Here is a 24,414-nt window from a genome sequence, read left to right as displayed (position 1 = left end):
GAGGTGCAAAATGGTTTTCAGGCTGCAGAAGCTACTGGCACCGGGAAGGGGTGGCAAACTTGTTTCCTCTTTGAATGTATAAAGTTTCTTTGTATAAAAGATTACAAGCCCCATGAAGACAGGGCGGTTAAGGATTTATATTCAGGGAAAGCTACTGTAAAAGCTACTCTGAGCCCACGGAACAGAGTGGGATATATATAAAGTCAAGGGTCTCCAGTCAGAATAAAACAACAAATATGCCTTTTGAGATACCCAAACGTGTCAAAAATTCCTCGCTCTGCATTCAACCCAATTTTTGCAAGTTATGTTGTGATCTCCAGTGTCCAGCTTAAGCACCAAGATACAAAGCAGAAATTCCAGGATAGGATCTCACATCTTTGGTTTGGGTTTTTTTTTGTTAATGCAATGGGAAAGTCTAATTATTATTTTAAAAAGGAGGCAATGGCAGTTGATCCATCTCTGAATCTTGTCCATGGCTGTTTTGTGAAATGAGATTGCCTGCTATACTGCACTGGTCTCTGAACAATCTGGTTTTAGTGTCTCGGTTTCAAATTCAAAGTTAGCTGAGATTTGAATACAGAGCATGCTCTCGTGATAGTGATACCACAGAGATTTGGCACAGCATTCTGTCAGTCTAGAAGGCTTGATAATTGCTGGTTTAGCCTAGTCCTGTGGCACAATTGATTTAAAAAAGGACTTGATAAATGGAATTCTACCATGTGCTCTGACAGTTATTGCCACATTGAGTCAGGTCAACATCTGAAGATGTGGATCGAGCTGAGTTTCTGACTGGTACATAACCCAAGGGAAGAAGTTCACCAGCTGTGCCTGACCATTTGACAAAACATGGAGAGGCATCATTTCAGAAAAGACAGCTGCTGTGAAAAGACAAGGCCTGGGAAAAATAAAATAAAATGCACAGGCCGGCCCACGCATGCACACTCCTTAGCAGCAGTAATTTGGGTGTTTAGGCACAGAAGAGCTTAAAGCTGTATTCAAAGTAGCAGGTATTAATGGAATGAAAAAGAAGCCACATGTCTTTATTAACAACCAGGATAAGCTGCTTGATCTCAAAAAGGAACCCCTAATTCCTTCTTGTTTCACATGTATTTTCCCAGACCAACAGAAGCAGAGAAAAATAAGCCAGGCACAGTTGACAAGTCTGTTCATTAGACATTCAGGAAGCCAAGAATTCACCTTGATCATTTGCATGAACATCAAAGGGAAACTATATGTGATCCATCCATTCCCATATTAAAAGGAAGTCTTCTTTTTCTGGCTGGTGAAACTCTAACTTGGATATTGGCATTGCTTCATAAAGAAACGAGAACAAAATAATTTGGCTAGCCATACAGAAGTTTAGACCTCTACAGTGTTGTGGCTAAGATGAGGTATGGAGCCAGAAGACACAATCTGTTTAAATCTCGCATTGGCTTTGAACTTGTGTTGTCTTATTGTATTTGTATTTTATTGCTCTTGGCCACCTTGAGCATTGGTGGAAAGCTGTGATACCAAATTTAACAAAGTAAATAAATTGCCTTAGGCAACCAGTCCCTTTCAAGAACATGGGGGCAATCTGGGCCTCACTGTCATAATATATACAAAATAGGTTGAAAAATTTTGTAGTCAAAGAAAAAGAGAGCTGCGCTACACTACCGTATATTGATGTAATGAATATAGGGGTTGCTCGTGCGTAAGTTGCCGCCACTCCTGGCTATCTTGCCTTGTTAAACCTTTTCTGTCTGGACAGCCCTTCACTTCGTGGCTGCCTCAGTCACTAGCAGAATCTGTCAGTGGGCATTTCTTAAACCTTTTCCAGCATAAAAGCTGTTTGACGCCAAGTCTCCTCCTACTCTCCCTGAGCGGAAGTCTTCTGCGCAGGGAGGGTGTGGGTAGCGGAGGACCCGTGCTCTCCCCGCTGGTGTCCAGCGAAGAGACCTGGAGCCCTCTCGCCGATTCCCCCATCTGCCCCCCTTTATCCCTGGTGTTGCGCTGATTTCCTTCCCCCGCTGAGCTACCTCTCTCCCTGCTGGGTCCCTCTCCAGCATCACTTGAGAGCCTTCCCTCTGCCTCTGGCTCCGATGTCAGTTCCCTGACAATTGAGTATAGATATTGTGAACTGAGGCTGTTGAGATACATGAATGGAAGCTAACACACTGCCCAGGACCACCTCAAACTTGAAGGCTGTCCTAAAATCAAGAAGACATTCTAGAAATGATTTGCCCAATATGCAATGCCTGAGATGGGCAGCAATGAGACTTCCGGGGTGGCGCCATCGGTAATGGCGGACTCCCTCTGATCTGGAGGGACCAGCTCCACGGAAAACGGGTCTTTCCCGCTACGGTGAAGCAGGGACCCTTTCAAAAATCACAGGCGGATGAAGCCTGTGACCATGGGACTCGGCGGGCACCTTTAGCACCCCCCAACCTGTAAAGGAACCCATTTATGGGCTCCGGAGCGAAGAGGGGGAAGTGGCGCGGTGCTGAGAGTCAACTGCTTCTTCCGTGGAGCGAAGCCGCACAGCCGTTGCTGGAGAGTGCTGCCTTTTTCCTGGGACAATTTGGCTTTTAAAACAATTACCCGTGAGTACTTTAATTTCGGACAATTGGACTTTGAATAATGACCTGCGAGTAGAAAGGAAAATTGGACTAAGAAATTCATTTCAATTTGGCACTGAAACGGGAAGGTCTAAACAGGAAGTCAGCCTTCCGTTTCTTGTAGATAGATTAAAGCAAAGACATGGCAAACTAGAGTTCAGAAAATCGCTTGTAAAGGATTAACTTTCATCATTTAAAATTGTTGAACCCCCTTCGGAAGCAGGAGAAGAGGGGGGGATTATTATTTTTTTGGACTGTTTAAACCTGCAGAAAGAGTGTAAAGTAATTTTCCACCGTCTTGATCCTGGGAGCGGGTGTCAGGACTGACGTTCTTTGGGAAGCTCATTGACCAGAGACAAACGTTTTTGACAGATAGTTAAAAGAAGAGAAACATAGTGATTCCATTGTTCTCCTTCACATTTTAAAGGAACAAATATTGACAAAATATCTGAAAAAGGAAACTTTGTTGTTAGATCTGCCTTTAAAAGAAAAGAACAAATAGAAGTTCTTCCCCTAGAGGGAGCCTGTGAAACTGTTACTAAATCTGAATCGGGGAGCTCGGCAGCTGCAGATGATTACGATTGTGGGAATAGACTTCTGACCTTGCAGAACAATGTATTCAGCTCTGTTGCTTGCTTTCTAAAAAACAAGTGCCCTACTGGAACAGCTACATGAGAAGACAGACTTGATGACTGCTACGATCAGAAATTTCGGACAGGTAGTGGGTAATTATATAGAGCCCACCCAGGAATTAAATCAGGAGTGTGCTCTGACAGATCAGATGAGGGAAGAGGATGTCGTTGAACCTCGGGCGCCAGAGATGGAGGGAGCTGTGGCCCAGCAGGAACATGAGTTTTTGGATCTGACAAATGAGCTTGGAAAAAGCCAGATTTGGAAAGATAAAGTTTGGTTTGGTTTCGAAATGGGGGGGTTGGATAGACCCCCCCCCCCATGCAGGGATGTTTGGACTTTTCAAGTCTGGCAATGGGCCGTGAGATGTTTGGGGTTGTGGGGGCTCTTAATTCTGGAGGGACTTTGAAACATGTTTTTAAATACCACATGGAGTTTAGTGTGGAGCATGGAAAAGGGATTGATTTGTCGAGAAGGGTTAAAAACACTGTTAAGTTGGAGTTCTCACGAGTGAAAGGAGCAGGAGACAAAGTAAAGTACAGGTATAAATATGAAGAAGAGGGACATGGAAGAGACTTAAGGGCCTCTTAAGGGACATAAGATTACCAGGTTAATGTGCTAGATTGATGGGATAGAAAGGACTGACAAAACCCGGGACCAGGAAGAAGAGACGCTGGATGAAGATTGGAAGAAGAAGAAAAATTTTTTTATTAGGATTGTTTTATAAAATTGATGAATGTTAGAAAAATGTTGGAACGAAATTATTTGGCTTTAGTAAAAATGTTAAAAGAATTATGTAAGAATATGTTATGGTTATGAGAAATTGGTATAAATAAGATCTAAGTTTTAAGTTCTTTTATAGTAAGATAAGGTTAAAATAGATTAAGGTAATGTCATGACAGAATATTATGAAAAATGGAAAGGATTTGCTGTGACTATTAATAACCAGGATACAAAAAAGGGAGGAGTGAGGAGGTCAAAGAAAGAAGGTAATGACAGTCAAGGATATGAGAATATTGGATTTGTTTTTAAATTTTTGTGGCTTATTTTTGCTTTTTGATTGTGATCTGTTACGTGCTTTGTTCTAATTTTTTGATTTTGATTTTTATCAATTTGTATTGTTTGGTTGTGGTTTGTTTTTCTTGTTTTTTTCTCTTGTTTTTTCTGTAACTTTAAAACTCTTAATAAATATCATTTAAAAAAAGAGAGACGGGCAGCAATGAGATAAATTCAGAAATGGCAGCTACTTAGTAATGCCTAGCTCTTGTCCAAAAAGGTCACTCACCAATTCCAGCTTTGACTTCACTCACTGGGTGAAAACCTGTAAGCAGGGACTAAAGCTAAAGGTACTAAAGGGACTAAAGGTAAATGTAAAGGGACCCCTGACCACTAGGTCCAGTCTTGACCGACAATGGGGTTGCGGTGCTCATCTCGCTTTATTGGCCAAGAGAGCCGGCGTACAGCTTCCGGGTCATGTGACCAGCATGACTAAGCCGCTTCTGGAGAACCAGAGCTGCACATGGAAACGCCATTTACCTTCCCGCCAGAGCGGGTACCTATTTATCTACTTGCACTTTGACGTGCTTTCGAACTGCTAGGTTGGCAGGAGCAGGGACCGAACAACGGGAGTTCACCCTGTCACGGGGATTCGAACTGCCAACCTTCTGATCGGCAAGTCCTAGGCTCTGTGGTTTAACCCACAGTGCCACCCGCGTCCCTCAAGCAGGGACTACCAGCCAGCATTTTACAGAAATTGTGGGGGTGGAGAGCTCACATTTTGTCTTATGTCTTTTGAACTACAGCACATAGTAACTTTTTTTAAAAAAAGAAATAATTCAGGTACCCCAAAATCCAACTCCATCTACTTATGTCGATGGTATTCTTGTACTATAGCACAGCTAAAGCAGAACCCCCCACCCCACCCATATTTCTGGTATTAATGATTGGAAATGAAGCTGTATTACCCTGAAAGTTTATCAGGTGCAAATAGCATTAAAAGTGGGATCACACATAACCAACAAGATACCAAGCATAAAATCATCATGAATGTGCAATAAAAAGATGTCTCATACCCCCTGCCCAAAAAAACCCCACAAAATTTTGAGCTTCAGTAGCCAACTTTCCTTACCCTGGGCTTCCTGCACATTATTATTATAGGTAATTGTACAATATCATTTTCATGGATACGTTAGAAGACATCAAACCAAACCATCTCTCATTCTTACTAAATCATATGTCAGGAAGTAATCACAGGAAACATCCATTGAATGAGAGGAATGACAACTTGATTGCTGCTTGTGCCCCTTTGTTACCACAGAATAAAATCATAAGGTGTACAATTTAGGATGATAGAAATGTAATAAAGCACTTTAACAAAGATTGTAGAAATTACACAGGTAACTTGGCATTTGCTAAGAAGTTAAAATTTGTCTTAAAGCAACTTTTGAGCTTTCACCATTTGTGAGATACTTTATGCTTTTTAAAAACCATGACTACAAAAGCTGTGACTCCATAACCCAGTATTCTAGTTTCTTAGTATTCAACCTATAACAAGGGGAGTTCAGCTGCACACCCACATTTCATTACAGATGGACACCTTACTACAAGCAGGAGCTCTCCTGTCCTTTGCCCTGGACCATTTAGTAGCTTGCTCCTTCTCAGGCTCTCTGTGTGGTCCAGCTCCTCCTGGGAGAAGTCTGCAAGCCTGTCCTATATGAAGTAATAAGGGCTTCAGCTTGAGGTAAAGTGCCTGGCTGTGCTGTAACATGCAGACATGACCTCAGCTCATCAGTATGGACGGGGACACACGTCCTGCTCAGCACCTACAGAGAACCACTCTGCAACATTTATAGGCATGAACACATACTGGGGGAGCAAGACTGCTGGCATATTGCTTTTCTGGGTTCCTATCTCTTACTGCTTGGTTTATCAGCTTAAACAATATTTTCTGGGCAGATGGTCTAGTAACTAGAATGGAAAATTGACTGCTAAAGAGATAACACAACTTTCTATGATTCCCCCCCCCTAAAATGGCACAACATGCCAAAGTGAGCAATTTTAATTCAACCTTCTAAAGAAATGTCCATATATGAACTCAACAATGAAAAGTCGTATTATAAAGAAAGGTGATGCTACCAGATGTTGAAGTCAAGAGAAACTGGTTTAATACAAACTCTAAAGGAAGAAAACACACACACAGGATAATTCTTTTTGTGTTTTAATCAGCTACCCCCAAATACTTAATTCATAAGCAGCTAGACAGAACCACCCTGTCTGGTCTAACAACTCCATTTCTAAAAGACAGAATACACTCATTTGCCCTTGGCAAAGCTTGTGAATGGATTATGAAATTTAGTTTCCATAGTTACATACACAAAGAGAACGAACATGAAGATGGCAAAAGCAGCAATCGTTACACGTATTGGTATACGTCCTTCTCTTGATCTCCCAGGTACTACATGGCATTTGGTTTCAGGATCTTGTTTCACAGAGGGAGGATTCTCCTTTATTGCGTTTCTTCTTCTTCTAGCACTAGAAACACAAGAAGCAATATTGCTGATCATACTTTTAAAAAGAGAAACATTGCCTAACACTTTTCAAATTAAGACATGTAGCCTCACACTAGATCAGCATCCTAGTCTAGAAAAACAGGAAACTAGAAGATTACTAAACTGCAGCACTATAATTCAGAATAACATTTTTGTATAGAACAGGTGCAGGAGTGGTACTGGGTGGGAACTTTGTATTCTGAATGGCAGGGGCTGGACAGTTTAATGCTGTTGAAAATTCTCTGTCCTAACTTTTCTGGAAACCATTCAAGCTTTCTAGCAGCACATTTGTTAGGCCAATTGATGAACTACTAGTAAAGTCCCATCCCAATAAAGATATATCTTCCAAAGGCTTAGTCCATTGTTGCTTGTTTTCCCCTTCCCAGCAATCAATTGTTCCCTACCTCAGACTAAACTATTTAAGTATTGCACTCTTCCAATTCTACACAAACATTTCACCTTGTCAGATGAAATGATTCCCAACTCTCCTGTGAGTTCTCCCAATCCCTCCAAAAGCCTCTTTTTTTGGAGGGGAGGGGGAGGGAAGCCCCATAATGCAAGCAACAGTCCTTATGCAAGGTTTTGACTGACAGGGCTGGTTAGATGAATTCTGCCCTCTATCATTAAAATTAAGTGCTCTGAAAAGCAGAAAGTATTACCACCTGCTTGCACCACAAATAAACTAATTGTGAAGAAAAGCTGGAATAATTGTCTAGTTTAGGTGTTAGAACCAAGGTTTGTTCTTGGTTTACCACTTGAGGCTTGTCTGGGAGAGAGAAACCACAAGCTAGGGTTTGGGTATAATGCTAAGCCAAATCATGGCTTAACAGCAGCAGCAAGACCAGGGGGAAAGTGCTGCAGTCCCCATCTTCACTCTGGGAATCCATGTTTGCTCATTTATGCTAAGCCATGGATCAGAGTGTTAAGCTACTGACCTCCCTTGAAACTAATATAACACACAATTGTTTTATATCTGCAGAGTAAGATTATTGACCTATGCAACCCAGTAAGCTTTAAATCAGGTGAGGATCTTCCAGGCCATGGGCCTCATCAGGTATTCTAGGAATCCTCATTTGGTTCACGAGGCTGTTTTGGCCAAGCCACATCCATCTACTCTCTACACTTCCCATCATATATGATAGCAGGCATGAGGAAGGTAAAGGCAGGGCTTGATGAAAGGGGCTTTGCATCCACGATCAACCAAGGCCCCCAGTGCAATGCTTCCCAAGTGATGATAATCAGCTGGTTATTGGTACTTGAAGAGTGCTGTGTAGGAGGGCTTTGCAGGTCCTGTGCTAAGTGCTTCCCAAACCCCTATAATCTCAACTGCCAAGCACAGGCCTTGAACAGATGCTTCTCAAGTGCCAACATTCAGCTGATTGTTGATGCCCGGGAAGGGACATATACCTTTTTCTCCTGGAAAAAAACAGGTCATCTGACATCATAGTAACATCAAATAATTAATAGGTGGCGGGTTCTGTCCACCGGTCTAACTTGGCCCACAGGGGTTTGGGAAGGTAAAGACCTGGTCCAATGGCTTGATCCAGTTCTCTACCTCTGCTGTGCTGTAAATATTCACAAACTCAGTATGTTCAATGAGTTTCTTTTCCACAACATATGGAAAGCCATAACAGAACTACTTCAGTTTACTTCCAAGACTAGGAATTCTAAGGAACTGTTGATATCTCCGTGTGTGTGTGTGTGTGTGAGTGAGAGAGAGAGAGAGAGAGAGAGAGAGAGATCCTTTGTCAGGCAGTTTTTGAAGAGCTTTACCTTTGTCCTACAGTAACATTAACATCAGGATAGCCAAAGTCTTGGTGTGGTAGATCACTTGTCTGCAAAAAGGAAAAAGGTTTGTTTCATAGGCATCCTAGCAGTTACCTCCTTTTGTGGTTATGGTGAAAGCTTGTAGTTGAATGGTACTGTCATGTAGGGATAATATTCTATTTTAGATCATATTATGTGAAAGTTCCCCACTATAAGGTTTGTGCTTGATAAAAATCAATCTGATTCTCTAAACATAGCCAAATATATCACCTCTCTCTCTTGTTCCCAATGGTTCCTGGCATAAGCCCTTTAAAAAAACAACAATTGTGTTCCTTTCTTATTAATTATAATCTTAGAGACAAACTCAAATGTGTTAGTTCATCATGGATTGTCTGGACACAACTTTCCCTGAGTTCTATAGGGGGAAGGTGAAACATTTGGCTTTCTTGGTTTGATGTGTTGAACCAGAGGCAATTTCCAGAGTGCCCAGGTTTCCAAATTCATTGTCCCACATATGTGCCTCACTTTTATTAATGAAACTGCTTGCTTCTAAGCAAGTATTAAATGGTAAGCATAGAGGCCAGCATGGGTGTAGCCAGGATTTTCATTGGGGGGGAAGGGCAGGACTTGGGGAGGCAGAACTGACGTGATTTGTCAGTTAATTATTTCTATTGTTTTACTTGATTGGGGGGCACCTGCCCTCCCCTGCCTACGTCCATTTAGGCCAGTTACATATTCTCTTTACCGGACCTAAAATGCTCAGACATATCTGACATGAAGATCAGACACAGGAATTGCTTTTCTGAGGTTATAAATACAACTTAAAAGGACGGATACAAACAGAAATTGTTTCCTCTAGAGGGAGTTTTTGAAACTGTTGCAGGAGTGGATCTGGGGAATTTTCCAGCTGCAGAGATTAAAGACCGTGGGAAATTGAGATTGACCTTGGACAAGAATGTTGACAGAAGAAGCCCTAGTGATTGCATTTTGCAAGACAAGTGCTTTATTGGAACAGCTTCATAAGAAGACGAATGTGATGATTATTAAAATTGACAATATGGGACAAAAAATGACTGAGTTGGGACTAAAAGTGAATACCTATACAGAAATAACTCAGGATTTGATTCAGGAATCTGTTTTGACATTGCAAGCTGTGGAGAAGAAGGAGAAAGTTGTTGTTGAACCTCAAGTAATTCAAGTGGATAGAGCCCTGGCCTTACAGAGGCAATTTGACGAGCATAAGCTGTTGCCATTTACGATTGAATCCAGAGAAAGCCAGATTTGGAGGGATGGAGTCCCGTTTGGATTGGAGAAGGAAAGTTGGATAGATCCCCTTATGCAGGTTTGGGATCTGGATTTGGGTCAGGGGGAGATTGGAGTTGTGGGGGCCTTTAGCTTTGGAGGGACTTTGAAACACGCTCTGAAATATCGTTTGGACCTTAGTTCGGATTATGGAGAATGGCCTGACCTGTCGAGAAGGAATAACGATATTGTTAGGTTGGAGTTCCCCCGAGACCCACTCCTCAGTGCCAAAGGAAGGAAACTAAGAATAAGACCAGCAGAAGACAAAGTGAAGCTCATGCATAGATATGAAGAAGACCTGCAGAAGGGACATGGAAGAGAGTTAAGAGCCTCGGATAGAAGATCACCAGGTTGATGGATCACATGGAATTGATAGAAAGGACTGACAGAATCCGAGTCCAGGGAGAAGAGACGGTGGAAGAAGATTGGGAAAAAGTTTTAAAAATTTATTTAGAGAAATATTGTTAAATTAATGAGTTTTAGAAAAATTGTTGGAATGAAACTATACGGCTTTAGTAGAAATGTTATAAGGAGTTAAGTAAATATAAGTTTTAGGATTTTAATGGTAAGATAAGGTTAAAATAAATTAAGACAATTAAATGACAGATAATACTGAAAGATGGAAAGGATTTGATGGTTTTAGCAGAAATGTTATAAAAACTAAGTAAAAATAGATTGTTAATGGATCAAAGTGGAAAATTTAAGGTTAGACTGTCTTAAGTTAAATTTTAGAACGAAAATAGAGAAAGATGGAAAGGACTTGCTGAAATAGCTAATTGAACTAGAATACAACGAAGGGAGGTGTGAGGAGGTCGATGAAACAAGTATATGAAAGGTAAAGACATGGAAAGGTTGGATGTGTTTTTAAATGTTTTTGTTCTTTTTTATCGTTGTTTTATTGCATTGTTTTTCCTTTTTTCCTTTTTTGCTTTTTTGATGTATTGTAAGGTATTGTTTTGTTTTGTTTAATTTTTTATTGTTCTTTCTCTTTTTCTGTAACTTTCAAACTCTTAATAAATATCATTTAAATATATATATATATAAATACAACTATGGCCAGTTCTTGGTTTTAAGTCCTCCACAACCTAAATTATTCCTACCTTGAAAGCTGTCAGAGGGCATGTTACTTGCTAAGGGAAATCTGGAGGAGCAACTGACATGATCTGCTTAGTTGTACTCTGGGTACGTAGACTGACATTACTGTAAAACTAGCAGAGCTTGTGTGCTTCCTGCTGCACCTCTATAAAACTTTTCAACCTGCCCAGCCTTAACTAGAAGTAAAATACATTTTAAAAAATCTGTTTAACAACAGGCAACATCTTAAGAAAAAGAATCCTTTTCATACTTTTTTAGAAGGCCATCTGACACATTGTGATCAAAATGCTTATGTGCCAATAAAGCGAAAAGGAAGTAAAGAAGTCGGATGAAAACCTGTGAAACATTTATGGCAGCCCAGGAGTTCAAATAAAAACGCTGGTTGCCTGTTGTTTACTCTGTCTTACACATAAACTGAATGTCGTAACAGTTTATAATAGCTTCTCAGAAATGTCACCCTTGAAGGTTAAATACATGTTCAAAAAAAGGTTCTGACTTTAAAAACGCAAGTCAAATTAATTCTAGTTCATCCACAAATAAGCAATGCGATCATGGTTAGCTAGCATCTACAGCAAGAACAGATATCTAACATTTGACAACTTTGGTCTAGCAAATATTTCAGTATCTGGGCAAAGAACAAGAGAATGAATATATATATATATATATATATATATATATATATATATATATATACACACACACACACACACACACACACACACACACACACACACATATTTATGTCTTTGCTTCCAGAACTCTGCTTTCAAGAATGGCACATTTAGTGCCAGGTTTAACATTTGAGCGTGTTGTACCATCGCTGCAAAAATACCTTTTGTCTGTAATTCCTTTCAGGACTGCCAGCTTTCTTCCTTGGTCCTTGTGACCGATGCAGTGCCACTTTACCCTCTGGCAATATTTCCTGCAGCTGTTAATACACAAGATGACATTAATTAAAGATGTGTGGGCAAGAAGAAAAGGATGAAAGCTGGAAGCATTCATAGCAAAGATGATCTATCGTCTTTGGCAAAAGTTCAGGCATGTTACATGAACAGTATCATTCATTTGTAAATTGCAAGTCTGCTAAAAAAAAATGTCTGCTTGCTACAATTCCTTTAGCAGCAGTCACTCCACACTTTCATTCTGAGAGTTTTAAAAATGGAGAAACTGTTGGTGTAAAAGAGACATTGCAACTCCAGCTTTATCATTAATTGCAGCCAACTTAAACATGACAAGTCTGGCCAAAATTTGAAAATTATTTTTTTCTTTAGGAAAATAAGAGAATCAGTTTCCCACCCCCACAGAGGATAACAAAAACTAATTTGGAAATAAAATGGTTAAGTCAAAGTAGCAATCCTTCAGAATTAGCATCCATGGAAAGTAAGTACTACAACAAAGAGTATCGCAGGATTATTATTTAAATCAATGTTCTTCTATCTTAAGTCTCCAGATATTGTTGGACTACAATTCCCATAATCCTCAGTCAATGGTCAGGGATGATCTGAGCTGTAGTCCAACATCATCTAGGGACCCAAGGTTGAGGAACTAAGTTAAATGACCCAGACAATGAAAGTTGCATCAGCCTGACTAAATCAAAGGGCTGCAACACTAGCTACTTACTTCTGCCACTATTTTAGCTAAACTGTGTTCAACATCAGATGACAAGAGTTTTTTCTGACGTTCTGCCACATCTGCAGGTGATTTCTGAAGTAAAAAAGAAACCATAAAAACTATGACTGAAACTGAAGATAGAGAAGGTCATATGATATTATGTGTGGGTGAGGATGGGCATACTGCTTTATAAACATGAAACTATGCAACCAGTTGGCTGCTCTACAGAGTTCTGAGATCAGAATGCTTAGTAAGTTTTTTGAATAAGAGGCAGGAATCAGTTTTGTGTTCTTCACCTAAACAGTGGTGGTAGTTATTGTGTTCTTTGTTGACTGGACATTTTCTACCATGACATTTCTTAAATGAAGTCTGATGCACAATAAGTGACCAGGGCAGGAGGAAAAGCAAATAAAAAGTAAAATACAAATCCTGATAAAAATTAACAGGCCAGAGACTGTAACTGAAAGGAAACTGAAAACAAATGAGCCCATAACTATGAAAAATGGCTAACAAAATTCACTAAGAAATAAACATTTCCACAATGCTGCTTCAGTGGACAAAAAAAAAAAACCACCAAGAATGATAGTGTGTGTTTTGCCCTATGAGATAAGTGTAGTGGGAGGACTTTCCCCCTTGAGAGGAGGTATCAGCTTATAGACTTTTACTTTAGAGAGTTCTCAGCAGTGTTTCGGACAGGTGAAAAACCAAAAAGTGTGCTTGCACAGAGACTACAAAGAGCCAACTACTATATACAATAGAAGGATTAAATAATATTAATGCATAATTTTAAAGAGATGTTTTCCTACCCATAAATTACTAGCATGGGTTATCTGGGTAACTCCTGAGTTAGAGAGCAGCGTTTTTTTTTTTCGTTTTTTTTTTTAATAGTTAGCATCATAAACACCACAGAATATTGGGGTTGCCCCCTCTGGCCAATAAACTCTTCCAAAAGAGACTTAAAGGTTTGTGTTTCAAGTGCTGCTCCTGCAGACAACCCACCAGGTGACCTCAGGAGAAATCAAGTGAAGGAGTGAAGGGCATTGTAACAGGTTACTCTTGAGTTTGTAAACCCATTGTGAAAGAATAACAGGTTAGATAAGCATGTCTGAGGTGTGACTTGTATCTAGCAATTCCACCCCCCCCCCCATTGTTGGACCTGACCAGTGCTTAAGTGCAAGGTTGGCATCCCTAGGGGGTTTGGTGGGTTGCCAGAAAATCAATTTCTGCCATGATCGCTTCTCCAAAATTTATCTCCATTAGGCTAACAACCAAAAGTAGCCAATTTCATTATTAGAAGATCTATCACGGAACAATTCACTGCATGGATATGAATGCTGTTCTGTCCCGTTTAAATATACCTGAAATTCGTCTACATTCCCAGTTATAATTCCTCTGATGTGTATTTTCTGTCTGTAAATAAAGTTGAATATTCTTAACTATCTGTGAAATCTATTTTGCATCAGATTTCCTAGGGCTCTAGTGCATCAACAGAAGCCACAGAAGAACATTCTAATTATGTGATTGGAGTAATTGCTTCACTTGTCAGGAGTCTGACACAAAGTACATCAGTTTATATTAGCTCACAATTTAGCTATAGCCATAAAATATTCATGCCTTGGGTTACTTACATTTTCAGACCCAGAGGTATGTTCAGTTGTCACTTTGAGGCCATTTGTTTGGATGACTACTTCTGTGGTTTTTCCTAGGTGAGAATTATTATTTTTTTATTTTAGTAACTGTCACTGATTCATCTATGCCACATTATACAACACAATACTTTCAAAAATGGAGTTCCAAACTCAAGAGTTCTGAAGTAGCTGAATTTACTCATGGAACTTTGGAGTGTCAGGCATAGCCCTACTGGCTTTAGCCCATACGTAGCAGAGTTTTCCTGCACAGCGAGGAAGCTAGTTGCGGCGATGATGACTAGTCAGCTAGACTCAGAAGAACTATTTACAGGATTTATTAAAAGGAAAAATAAAACCAGCAGAGTTTCTGCATACAAATAAAAGCAAAATAAACCCTCTCTTTCTTTCTTTCTCTCTCTCTCTCATAACCATACACAGCACTTCTAACTCCTAACACACCTCACATCAAACTGTGCTAGCAATCCCTAGATAACAGAGTTGAGTGCTGCTCGTTAACCAATCAGAGTGAGTAGTTTCTAGGTCAAGCAGACCTGGGCTTTCTGCCAAGAGTAAATTGACTCCAGCTTGAGTTAATTGGTGAAGCTAGAATCTGCAAGTTTCCCACGAGAACCAATTAACAGAAACTGAAACCGAAACTGAACACCCCCTCACAGATTCTGCTGAACAATTAACTCCAAATACACCTATGTAGGAGATTATTTTTCCAGCAAACCTAAACCCTTGCACATACGCTTGTTCTTTATCTTTGCCAATGGTTTAGTTAACACATCTGCTACATTTTCTTCACTTGACACATAAGTACAGGTGATTACATTGTCTTGTACACAGCAACGTACATTTTGGTATTTTACAGAGATATGTTTTGAACGCGATTTGAAACCCTCTGTTTTACTTAATGTTATACAAGCTTGATTATCAATGTAAACTTGTACTGGTTCTCCACAATTTACATTTAAATCTGTTAACAAATGCTTGAAATAAATCACCTCGTTGCACAATTCACTCAATGCGGCATACTCTGATTCCGTTGATGACACACTTACAACGTCTTGCTTGCGTGACCGCCAGCTGATTAAAGCTCCACCGACCATTATGACTAGTCCTGTGACAGATTTTCTATCTGGCAAATTTCCCCAGTCACTATCACAGTAGCAACTCAACATTTCATCCTCTGAAGAATTTAATTGTAACATATAGCCAATTGTCTGTTTGAGATACCTCAGAACTTGTTTTACCCCTTTCCAGGCATTTAGTGTGGGTTTTGAGACCAATCTACTTAATATGCCTACTGCGTAGCTAATATCAGGTCTGGACCACTGTGCTATATACAATAAACTTCCAATTACAGAGTGATATACATCAGGATGTTCAAATTCAGGACTCTCATCTATATGAAGTGTTTTTATGAAACCTGGATCCATAGGCACCGCTGCCCCTTTGCAATCCTGCATCCTGTATGTAGTCAGTAGTTGTTTAACTTTGTTCTGCTGACTAATTAGGCAGCTGCCATCTTGGGCCCAGCACACTTCCAACCCTAGATATGTCCTAACCGGGCCTAAGTCTTTCACTTTGAACTTACTGGACAATTGCTTGGCAAACCTTTTAGTTTGTTTATCTGTTTTACAGGCATACAATACATCATCTACATAAATCAGACAAAATTCTTGATCACTGCCTGTACCACGTACATAAACACAATTGTCAGCTGTACTCTGCTTGAAACCAAATGACACTAAGGCCTCATGGAAACATTTGTTCCAAGATCTTGCAGCCTGTTTGAGACCATATAAAGCTTTGTTTAACTTCAACACTCTATTGGAACCTGTCTCATAACCAGGCGGTTCAGCTAGATACAGGTCTTCTGATATTGGTGCATGTAAATATGCAGTCTGAATGTCAAAATGGTTTAACAGGAGTTTTCTCTTTGCCCCAAGCGTTAAAATCAGCCTTACACTGTCCCCCTTAGCAGTAGGGGAAAAAGTTTCGTCATAATCTTTTCCAGGCCTCTGAGAATATCCTTGAGCAACTAAACGAGCTTTGTATTTGTACTCTCCTGTCACCAGAGGTTTAAGTTTGTACACCCACCTGCAGCCTACAATCTTTGCCCCCTCAGGCGCTGCTACTGGTGTAAAAACCTTGTGCTCATTCAGAGAGGACATCTCTTCCTCCATTGCCTGTTTCCAGCGCTCTGCCTCCTCTTTTGGTAACTTTAACACCTCCTGAAAACTCTTCGGTTCTGCACTTACACTAAACACATTTGCAGTATCTGGGGAAAAACGCACCGGAGGCACTCCTTTGTTTTGTCTTTTAGATCTTCTGGGAGAAAATTTTTCTTCTGACCCACTTTCCTCCTCAGAACTACGACCTCTCTTTTGTTGCTTAGCAACTGGTCTCTGGTTAACTTCACTTTCCTGAGAGCTCTTATCTGAACTTTCCTCCCCCTCAGACTCTGATTCTCTATGTCTACCTTCAGAGTCATGAAGCTCCTGGGAAGGTTCAAACCAAACCTCAGTATTGGCATGTAGTCTCTCCCAGCCACTATGTTCACAAAAACTGGCATTCCTGGAGATCACAATGCCATTTGTCCCTTCAGCAAAACGGAAACCTTTTCCCAGCTCCTGGTATCCCACAAACACTAGCTGTTTGGTCTTAGGATCTCCCTTCTTTCTCATTTGTTTCGGAATTAATACCCAGGCTTTTGATCCAAACACATGCAAGTGGTCAATTTTAGGTTTTTTCTGAAACAATTTAAAGTACGGGGTTGTACCTATTGTTTGATGAAAGAGCCTATTTTGGAGATAACACGCGGTGAGCATGCTCTCCCCCCAATAAGACATGGGCAAATCAGCATCATCAAGCATGGCAAACATCATATCTTGTAAAGACCTATTTTTTCGCTCTGCAACGCCATTCTCCTCTGGGGAAAAAGCGTTCGTTTTTCTATGCCCAATGCCACGCTTTTGTAACCAGTCTTTAAAGGCATTTGACATAAATTCGCCACCTCTGTCCGTCTGAATCCTTTTGAGTTTAATGGACAGAAACCTTTCCACAGATGCCACCCAGCCTTTAAACTTAGTGAACACGTCACCCTTATTCTTCATGGGAAAAACCCAAGAATAACGCGTGGCGTCATCCACAATTGTTAGTGAAAAACGCGATCCACCCCTGCTTACAGCAAATGGACCAATTACGTCCATGTGAACCAGCTGTAGCGGTGCCTCACTAACTCTGTCACTTCTGGGGTAAGAGACTCTGTGGGTTTTAACCTTTTTACACACATTACAATCAAGGTACTTGTTACAACTCTTTAAATTACCCCCATCAGCCAATTCAGACATTTTTAGTACACTTTTCCAGCAAGCATGCCCCATTTTCCTATGCAATAAGTGCACACAGTTGTCATGTATAGCTTTGTTATCAGGCTGAGATTTACTGACTACTGCTGCAACTTGAGATCCTGCTTTAAGCCAAAACAAGCCTCCCTCTGACTTAGCAGTGCCTAAAATCTCACCAGCCTTCTTAATAATGCAACTGTCTCCTTCAAAATGCACTTTAAACCCAGCTTTCAGCAAACAATCTACAGACATCAGATTGCTCCTTAATGACGGCACACAAAGTACATTTTGCAGGCATTCACGCAGACAAGGAACATAAACTGCACCCCCCGAAATCACTTCGGAAGTACTTCCGTCTGCTAGAGCCACCTGGCTGCGCTGTGCTGAGTTCTTGGAAACAAACAATTCATCTGAATTCACGATGTGGCGAGACGCTCCCGAATCGACCACCCAGACCGCTTGTTTCTCATCAGCAATCTTGACCTCGCCGGTCACCAGCTGAGCCGACTGTTTTCGTTTGAAGAATTTCTTTTTCCGCTGCTGCTGCTGCTGATCTCGTCTCTGCTCCTGCACCGGCAACTGAGACTTGACCAACTCCGGACATTGTCGTTTTAGATGCGCTGAAGACCCACATCGGAAACAACGCCTAACAGCAAACGCTGACTCCTCACCAGTACGCTGCTTTTGCTTCACCTCTGGCACGGCATGAGAACTCCCTCCAAACCGCCCACCTGTAGAAGCCTCTGCAGCCACCGACCTTTCTTGCCTCTTCTGCCATTCTTCAATCAAACGCCCAGTAACGTAACTGACTGATAAATCACGTTCCTGTATGCCTTCTAGAGACAAAACTAAATTATCCCAGCTTTCCGGGAGAGAACTCAAAATAATAGCCACCTTCTCCTGCTGGTCTAACGCACAGTCTCTTTCCTGTAGCGCAACAAACTTTAACTGTAAACTGTGTAGGTGTTCCTGCATTGTAACCCCAGGCTGTAACATTGCCTTGTACAATGCCTTGCGAATGAACAGCTTGGAAACCGCTGTCTCACGCACATGGAGTTCTTTAAGTGCTTGCCACACACCTCTAGCTGTCTTGATTCCCCTCACATACGGCAACTGGGAATCTTCCAGCCCCAAGACAATTGTGGCCCTTGCTCTTTGGTCTTTATCGAGGTCTTCATCATCAGGCTTCGTAGGAAACTTACTCACCACTTGCCAGAGACGATCCCTCTGCAGCACTGCCTGCATGCGTTCCGACCACAGCAAGTAATTGGAGTCATTCAGACGCTCAAAAGCCATCTGACCTGGTTGTGAGGCCATCTTGAGAGCGATGTCCCTGGAACCCGGAACCAGCTACTCACGACCACTGAGAGAGAAAACAGGAACCACAGCACCCAGCACTCACACGCTGCAGCTGTTGTCCTTGCGTCCACTGCGTCACCAGCTCACCACGGTCAGGAACCAGCCAGAGAACAACAACTTCTGGAACTACTGGAACCAACGCCGTTGATGCTGACACCACCGCAACTCAGGCTGGCAGTACAATGCCCATAACCTCATGGAACTTTGGAGTGTCAGGCATAGCCCTACTGGCTTTAGCCCATACGTAGCAGAGTTTTCCTGCACAGCGAGGAAGCTAGTTGCGGCGATGATGACTAGTCAGCTAGACTCAGAAGAACTATTTACAGGATTTATTAAAAGGAAAAATAAAACCAGCAGAGTTTCTGCATACAAATAAAAGCAAAATAAACCCTCTCTTTCTTTCTTTCTTTCTCTCTCTCTCTCATAACCATACACAGCACTTCTAACTCCTAACACACCTCACATCAAACTGTGCTAGCAATCCCTAGATAACAGAGTTGAGTGCTGCTCGTTAACCAATCAGAGTGAGTAGTTTCTAGGTCAAGCAGACCTGGGCTTTCTGCCAAGAGTAAATTGACTCCAGCTTGAGTTAATTGGTGAAGCTAGAATCTGCAAGTTTCCCACGAGAACCAATTAACAGAAACTGAAACCGAAACTGAACATTTACTGTGCAGAATGCTAGGATATGGGATTTTACGAAAGTGATATGCTTTCCCGATCTATTCTCAGGTAGATTACTAGAACATCCTTCCCCGCATTCTACTATTCAAATAGGGAAAGCATTCCTTTGTTTCCCAAGCCATTGTACTTTCAGCAATCCTGTTTTCTCAATTTACAGAATCCAGGCGCCTTGTGCCAGCCATATGCTCATGAAAGTAGTCTTCTGCACATGTATCCCTAACAGGATGGGGAACTATGCATGCAAACAATGTGCATGGATGAAACCTGAAAAGCACACGCACAACTGAATCCCGAGAATGGTTCAAACACACACCAACCCTTCATGAGATTGCTCCATGAGATCCCCACAAAATGCTTACTTTAATTATGAATGTCACCATTTGAATTTACAACAAATCTATGTTAGCCATTAGGACTGTACTATATATTGGGGGTGGGGGCTCAAAGCATTTCATTTAGGGAATGATTACTATGTACTACCTTCTCCATCATTTTCAGAATTAACCTCACTGTTCAACTCAGCTGCTGTTCCTGGGCATTGCTTCATCAACTGCAGGAGCTTGTTCTCATAAATGGTCCTTGTAGAAGCTAAAAGAAACAGGCCAGAGCACAAATGTTTTTAGCAAAAGCTTGCTGCATTTCAAAGTGTTATTAAATTGTTTGCATTGAACAGGAAATTTTACATACTCAGAATGATTGATAATCATAGTTAGAGCTGGATGGGGCTTTAACCAATGCAGGAAATCTAGAGCTGGGGGATTCCCAACAGAGGGCTATCCACTAAATTGGTTCCATTATTAAACTGCTCTTACTGTTAAGAAGTTTCTCCTAATGTACAATTAAGACCTACCCTCCATTGACTTATGCTGGATCTGCCCGTTGAAGCAGCAGAGAACAAATCTTTGCCCTCTCCTATGCAGTAGCTGTCGGCAGGGCAGAGGCATTGCTCACCTAGTTTCCCAACACAGAGGCTGCTGCCAATTACCAAGGAGTGGTTGCAAGGACAAGGCATCATGGGCACAGCAATGGAGCCCACGATGACCGGCAGCAACCAAACATTCATTCTGTCCAGAAAAAAAGAACCTCAAATCAATTGCATATGATCTCCCTGCCCAGAACTGGCTTGTCTCTAGCTGGGATTGACAACTATTTGCCTTAATCTGGAAATCACTCATCTGTTAGTGCAAATTCAACTGCTCACTACAATATTAGACTCAACTGCCCTTTATATCACTGTTTTAATGATCACTCTTCTGAAGCATACGTAATATTGGTCCAGGGGTGATTCCATATGCACAGAGAAGCTCCCATAGCTCAGTGTCACTCAGAGCTGTAACATCAATTTCATCTTTGGAGTCTTGTTCCACAGAGCCTTGTTCTGCAGAATCTTTTCCCTTGTTTTCTATGTGCACATCAACAGTAACCTTCTCCATATCTCCTAATGGTAGGGTCTATGAAAAAACACAACACTGGTTAAGAATACTCACTTTATTGCAGTATTTCCCCCCATTAATCACTTTTGAATGCGACAAGTAAACATGAATTAGCTTAAGTGCTGCATCTGGAATTGTGCCAGCTTTGGAATGATTTCTTAAGGTCTTAAAAGAATGATCAGATAAACAGTATTACAATGTTTATATGCATATTCATAAAACTGTAGAAACCAAATTAAATATAAAGTGACATATCTCACTGACAACACCAACAAAAATGATTCTGCCAAAATTTCAGTTTAAATGCTCCAAAAATAAAAGTACCGTATATATAACTAGAAAGAGTGTCAGGAATCATGATGAACCAATAAAAGTGAGTTCCAGAATGATTGGATATATTTTGGGCAAAACCAGACTTATAAGCAGAGGAGAGATTACTGCCCCATGTCTAATACTCCCCTCCACATCTTGTCACCAAGTAACATGCTATAATTGTAGCCTGCCCTATAGAAGCAAAGAAACGTTTCTTTCAACAGGACTGCAGTTATGCAAGATAAACTGTTTGTGCAAGAAGGTGGGCAGAAATGGCACAGTGCAAAAAACTCATTGTCTTCCGGGCACTCTCTGCAAGAGACAGCCAAAAGAGGCGGTGCACCTCCTATTGGAGAGGAAGGCACACTGCATGCCCTTGAAAACTCTTAAGTAAACTGGTGTTTAGAATTACATCATCCCCCCATAGCAGTATGATCCGATTAGTAACAACACAGCTAAATAGAAAAAAGAGATTCCAACCACTAACTGCAGTACAGCATTGCAAAGAACAAAACTGCTTTTCAGATTTACATATACATATTTTCCTGCTCTCAAGCCAATATTATCAGATGCATCAATGTGCTGTTCCAGCTTGTTTTATGACCTTATTTCTATTGTAACCCACTTTGAAAATACAGTAAATGATTAAAGGCAGGAGTTTTTATTGTATAAGATCAGTATATATTCTAAAATCAGCTCTCAGAATACATTTTGTCCTCAAAACTCTTATTATCCCCACATATAAATCATACCAGGGGCTCCTCCAGATAACCTGTTTATTGAGCATTCCTCCCGATTTACTTGTACAAAGTTTAAAGGGAGAGCAGACTATTTCTGGTCTTTATTGCTTTTTATATTTTTACCAATTGGCTTTCACAGATTTTTACTGTTGTTACCGTAGTATTCTGCTTTTATGTCATACACTACCTTATTATATTTTCTGTGAAATATTTTGTGAAACGGCAATGTATGTATGTGTGTGTGTGTGTGTGTATATATTTATATATATAATTGACCATTTGTGATTTGTTTGTGGGGTGTTTACGAATCTTCCTGTCAATCATTCATTCTTGCCACACTTTGAATAATTTCCTCTGCCACTTTCCTAACCATAAGAAGTCCAGGTTAAAAAAATAAAGTGGATTTGTTGCACTAGCACAACGGAACACTTTTAACTGCAGAAACCAGTATTTCCAGAATGCACTTGAATTATTTCTGCAAAACAGCAAGTCAGGAGGCACCCAGGAGGAATACCCTTGAGGTGAGCATCTTCACATCTTTTAGGTGTTTCCAATTAAATCACCCCAAAAACTGGCATGAACATTTGGCATCCTTCGGAAGCCAGCAGATCACACACAAACACACACCAGGTCCCCATGCCTTTTTGGGTGGTGGCGGGTAGGAACACGTTTTATGGAATGAAAAATTGGGGACTGATAGGACCAGCTCCAAGTTTGAGGAAGTCCTGGGCAAAGCGGGTCAGGGTGTCCCACACGCAGCAGTGTCAGTACATCTGGTCTGTATAGCTGCATCGGGACACCCTTTTAATTCCCCACAATTCCCCCAGAGTTTAGATTACAGATGTTGTGAAAAATTAAAAGGGAGGCTGGATCCCAGCCAGCTGATACATACAGCTAGGTAAGCCTCCTGCCAGCTCCACCAAAGCACTTTTGCCCTGGAGTTTCTCAAATCTGAAGCCGACCCTGTCAGCCCCCAATTTTCCATTTCAAAAAAAAAATCTGAATGCCATGTTCTTTAAAATGTATGTGAAAGTGAGGGGCTGGGAAGAGGATAAAAATTTCAGATTCACCCTTCTCTTTTCCTGAGGGATATAGAAAATAGGACACCTGGGTTTTTAAAAATGAAAATGGCCACGTTTTCAATATTGTGAACAAACAGCAAGTAACAGAATGCAGTGTAAAAAGGGGTAGGGCTGGTTTTTTTCCTGGGGGTACACATTTCCTGGGGGTAAACATTTTGTGAATCTTTGTACTTTTACTGTATTTTACTGTACTTTTACTTTGTACTATTTACTGTATTTATTTCCCCCGATTTGAACTATAAATCTATTTTCTTGAGTCAAAATGAGAGTACCCCTAAACATTTTCAAGGAAAAAAAGCAATCCGTAGGGCCTCCCCCAAAGCATCTCCTGAACCTTGTTTTGCTCTATATTTACCTCATTGAGGGGCTTTAATAACGCCCTATAAAAATTCACAGTGCTCTGTGAGGTAGTTTCCCCAAACGGCTATTACTTTTCAAACATGCCTCCTCCCTCCTTTGGAAAAGAAAAGGCAAATGAATCTGGATGGCCCCTCGGTCCTATTAACTCGTCCTGGACGGTAGCAAACTGGGCCTCGCCCTTTTGCTTTCCCGCCTCACTATTCAGTCTCCTCGCTCTCACGCCCCATTCGCCACATTCCACGCGGAACGCGACGGCCCTCCCACCCCGCGCTTTTTACGCCCATTTTCACCCCCGTCTGGGTTCCTCACCCTGCACTGCAAACCCCGAGGGGGGCGCCCCCCCCACTGCTCTTTAACGGCCGGCGTAGAGAGAACGGCGTGTTTCTAAACATAAGGTATTTTTAAACCTTCGACTCCTCTTGCTTACAACTTCATCGAAGGGGTAAAATAAATCCCCTCCCGGGGACCCGTGACCCCGACGTGATTCGAACACGCAGCCTTCTGATCTGGAGTCAGACGCGCTACCGTTGCGCCACGAGGTCTTAGGAAGCTCTTCGAAAGCTCAGCTTGAAGAGTCTGCCGCCGCTCTTCGGCTTGCTTTTTTTTTCCCCTTCCCCTCCCGCTTCCTCTTTGCGCATGCGCTCTTCTCTGTTTGGGTTTTTTTTTTAATACACACTCACCGAGGTGGGGGACCTTGCTTTTTCTGCATTCCTAGACTGGCTACCCTTTGCTAAAGGAAAATAAATTACATAGCCTTACTTATTTTCACTTCAAAACCCTACTCTAAGCTCCCCGCAGAAACAGATGTCAAGGCAGCTAGTAGGAGGAGCAACAGCTTCACGCCCTCCCGGGCTGTTTTGAAACCGCCGTTTTGAAGGACAGCCCCTATGTGTTTACCCAGCCAACCACCAGG

The 24,414-nt window shown here is 41.4% G+C and overlaps 1 protein-coding gene across 1 annotated transcript; it reads right to left on the bottom strand.

Moving 5' to 3' along the window:
- Positions 1 to 6,428: 6,428 nt before the first annotated feature.
- Positions 6,429 to 24,164, bottom strand: LEMD1 (LEM domain containing 1). The gene is given in 9 exon segments (XM_081196855.1): positions 6,429 to 6,758; positions 8,549 to 8,610; positions 11,772 to 11,867; positions 12,560 to 12,643; positions 14,179 to 14,252; positions 20,055 to 20,162; positions 20,839 to 21,025; positions 24,027 to 24,104; positions 24,107 to 24,164. Coding segments are annotated over 9 exon segments (942 nt in total). The 5' UTR covers positions 24,140 to 24,164; the 3' UTR covers positions 6,429 to 6,538.
- Between the last annotated feature and the right edge of the window lie 250 nt (positions 24,165 to 24,414).

This window comes from Podarcis bocagei, assembly GCF_964188305.1.
Source record: "Podarcis bocagei genome assembly, chromosome: 5".
NCBI classification, from domain to species: domain Eukaryota; kingdom Metazoa; phylum Chordata; class Lepidosauria; order Squamata; family Lacertidae; genus Podarcis; species Podarcis bocagei.
This window is presented reverse-complemented; position numbering and strand designations above follow the sequence as displayed.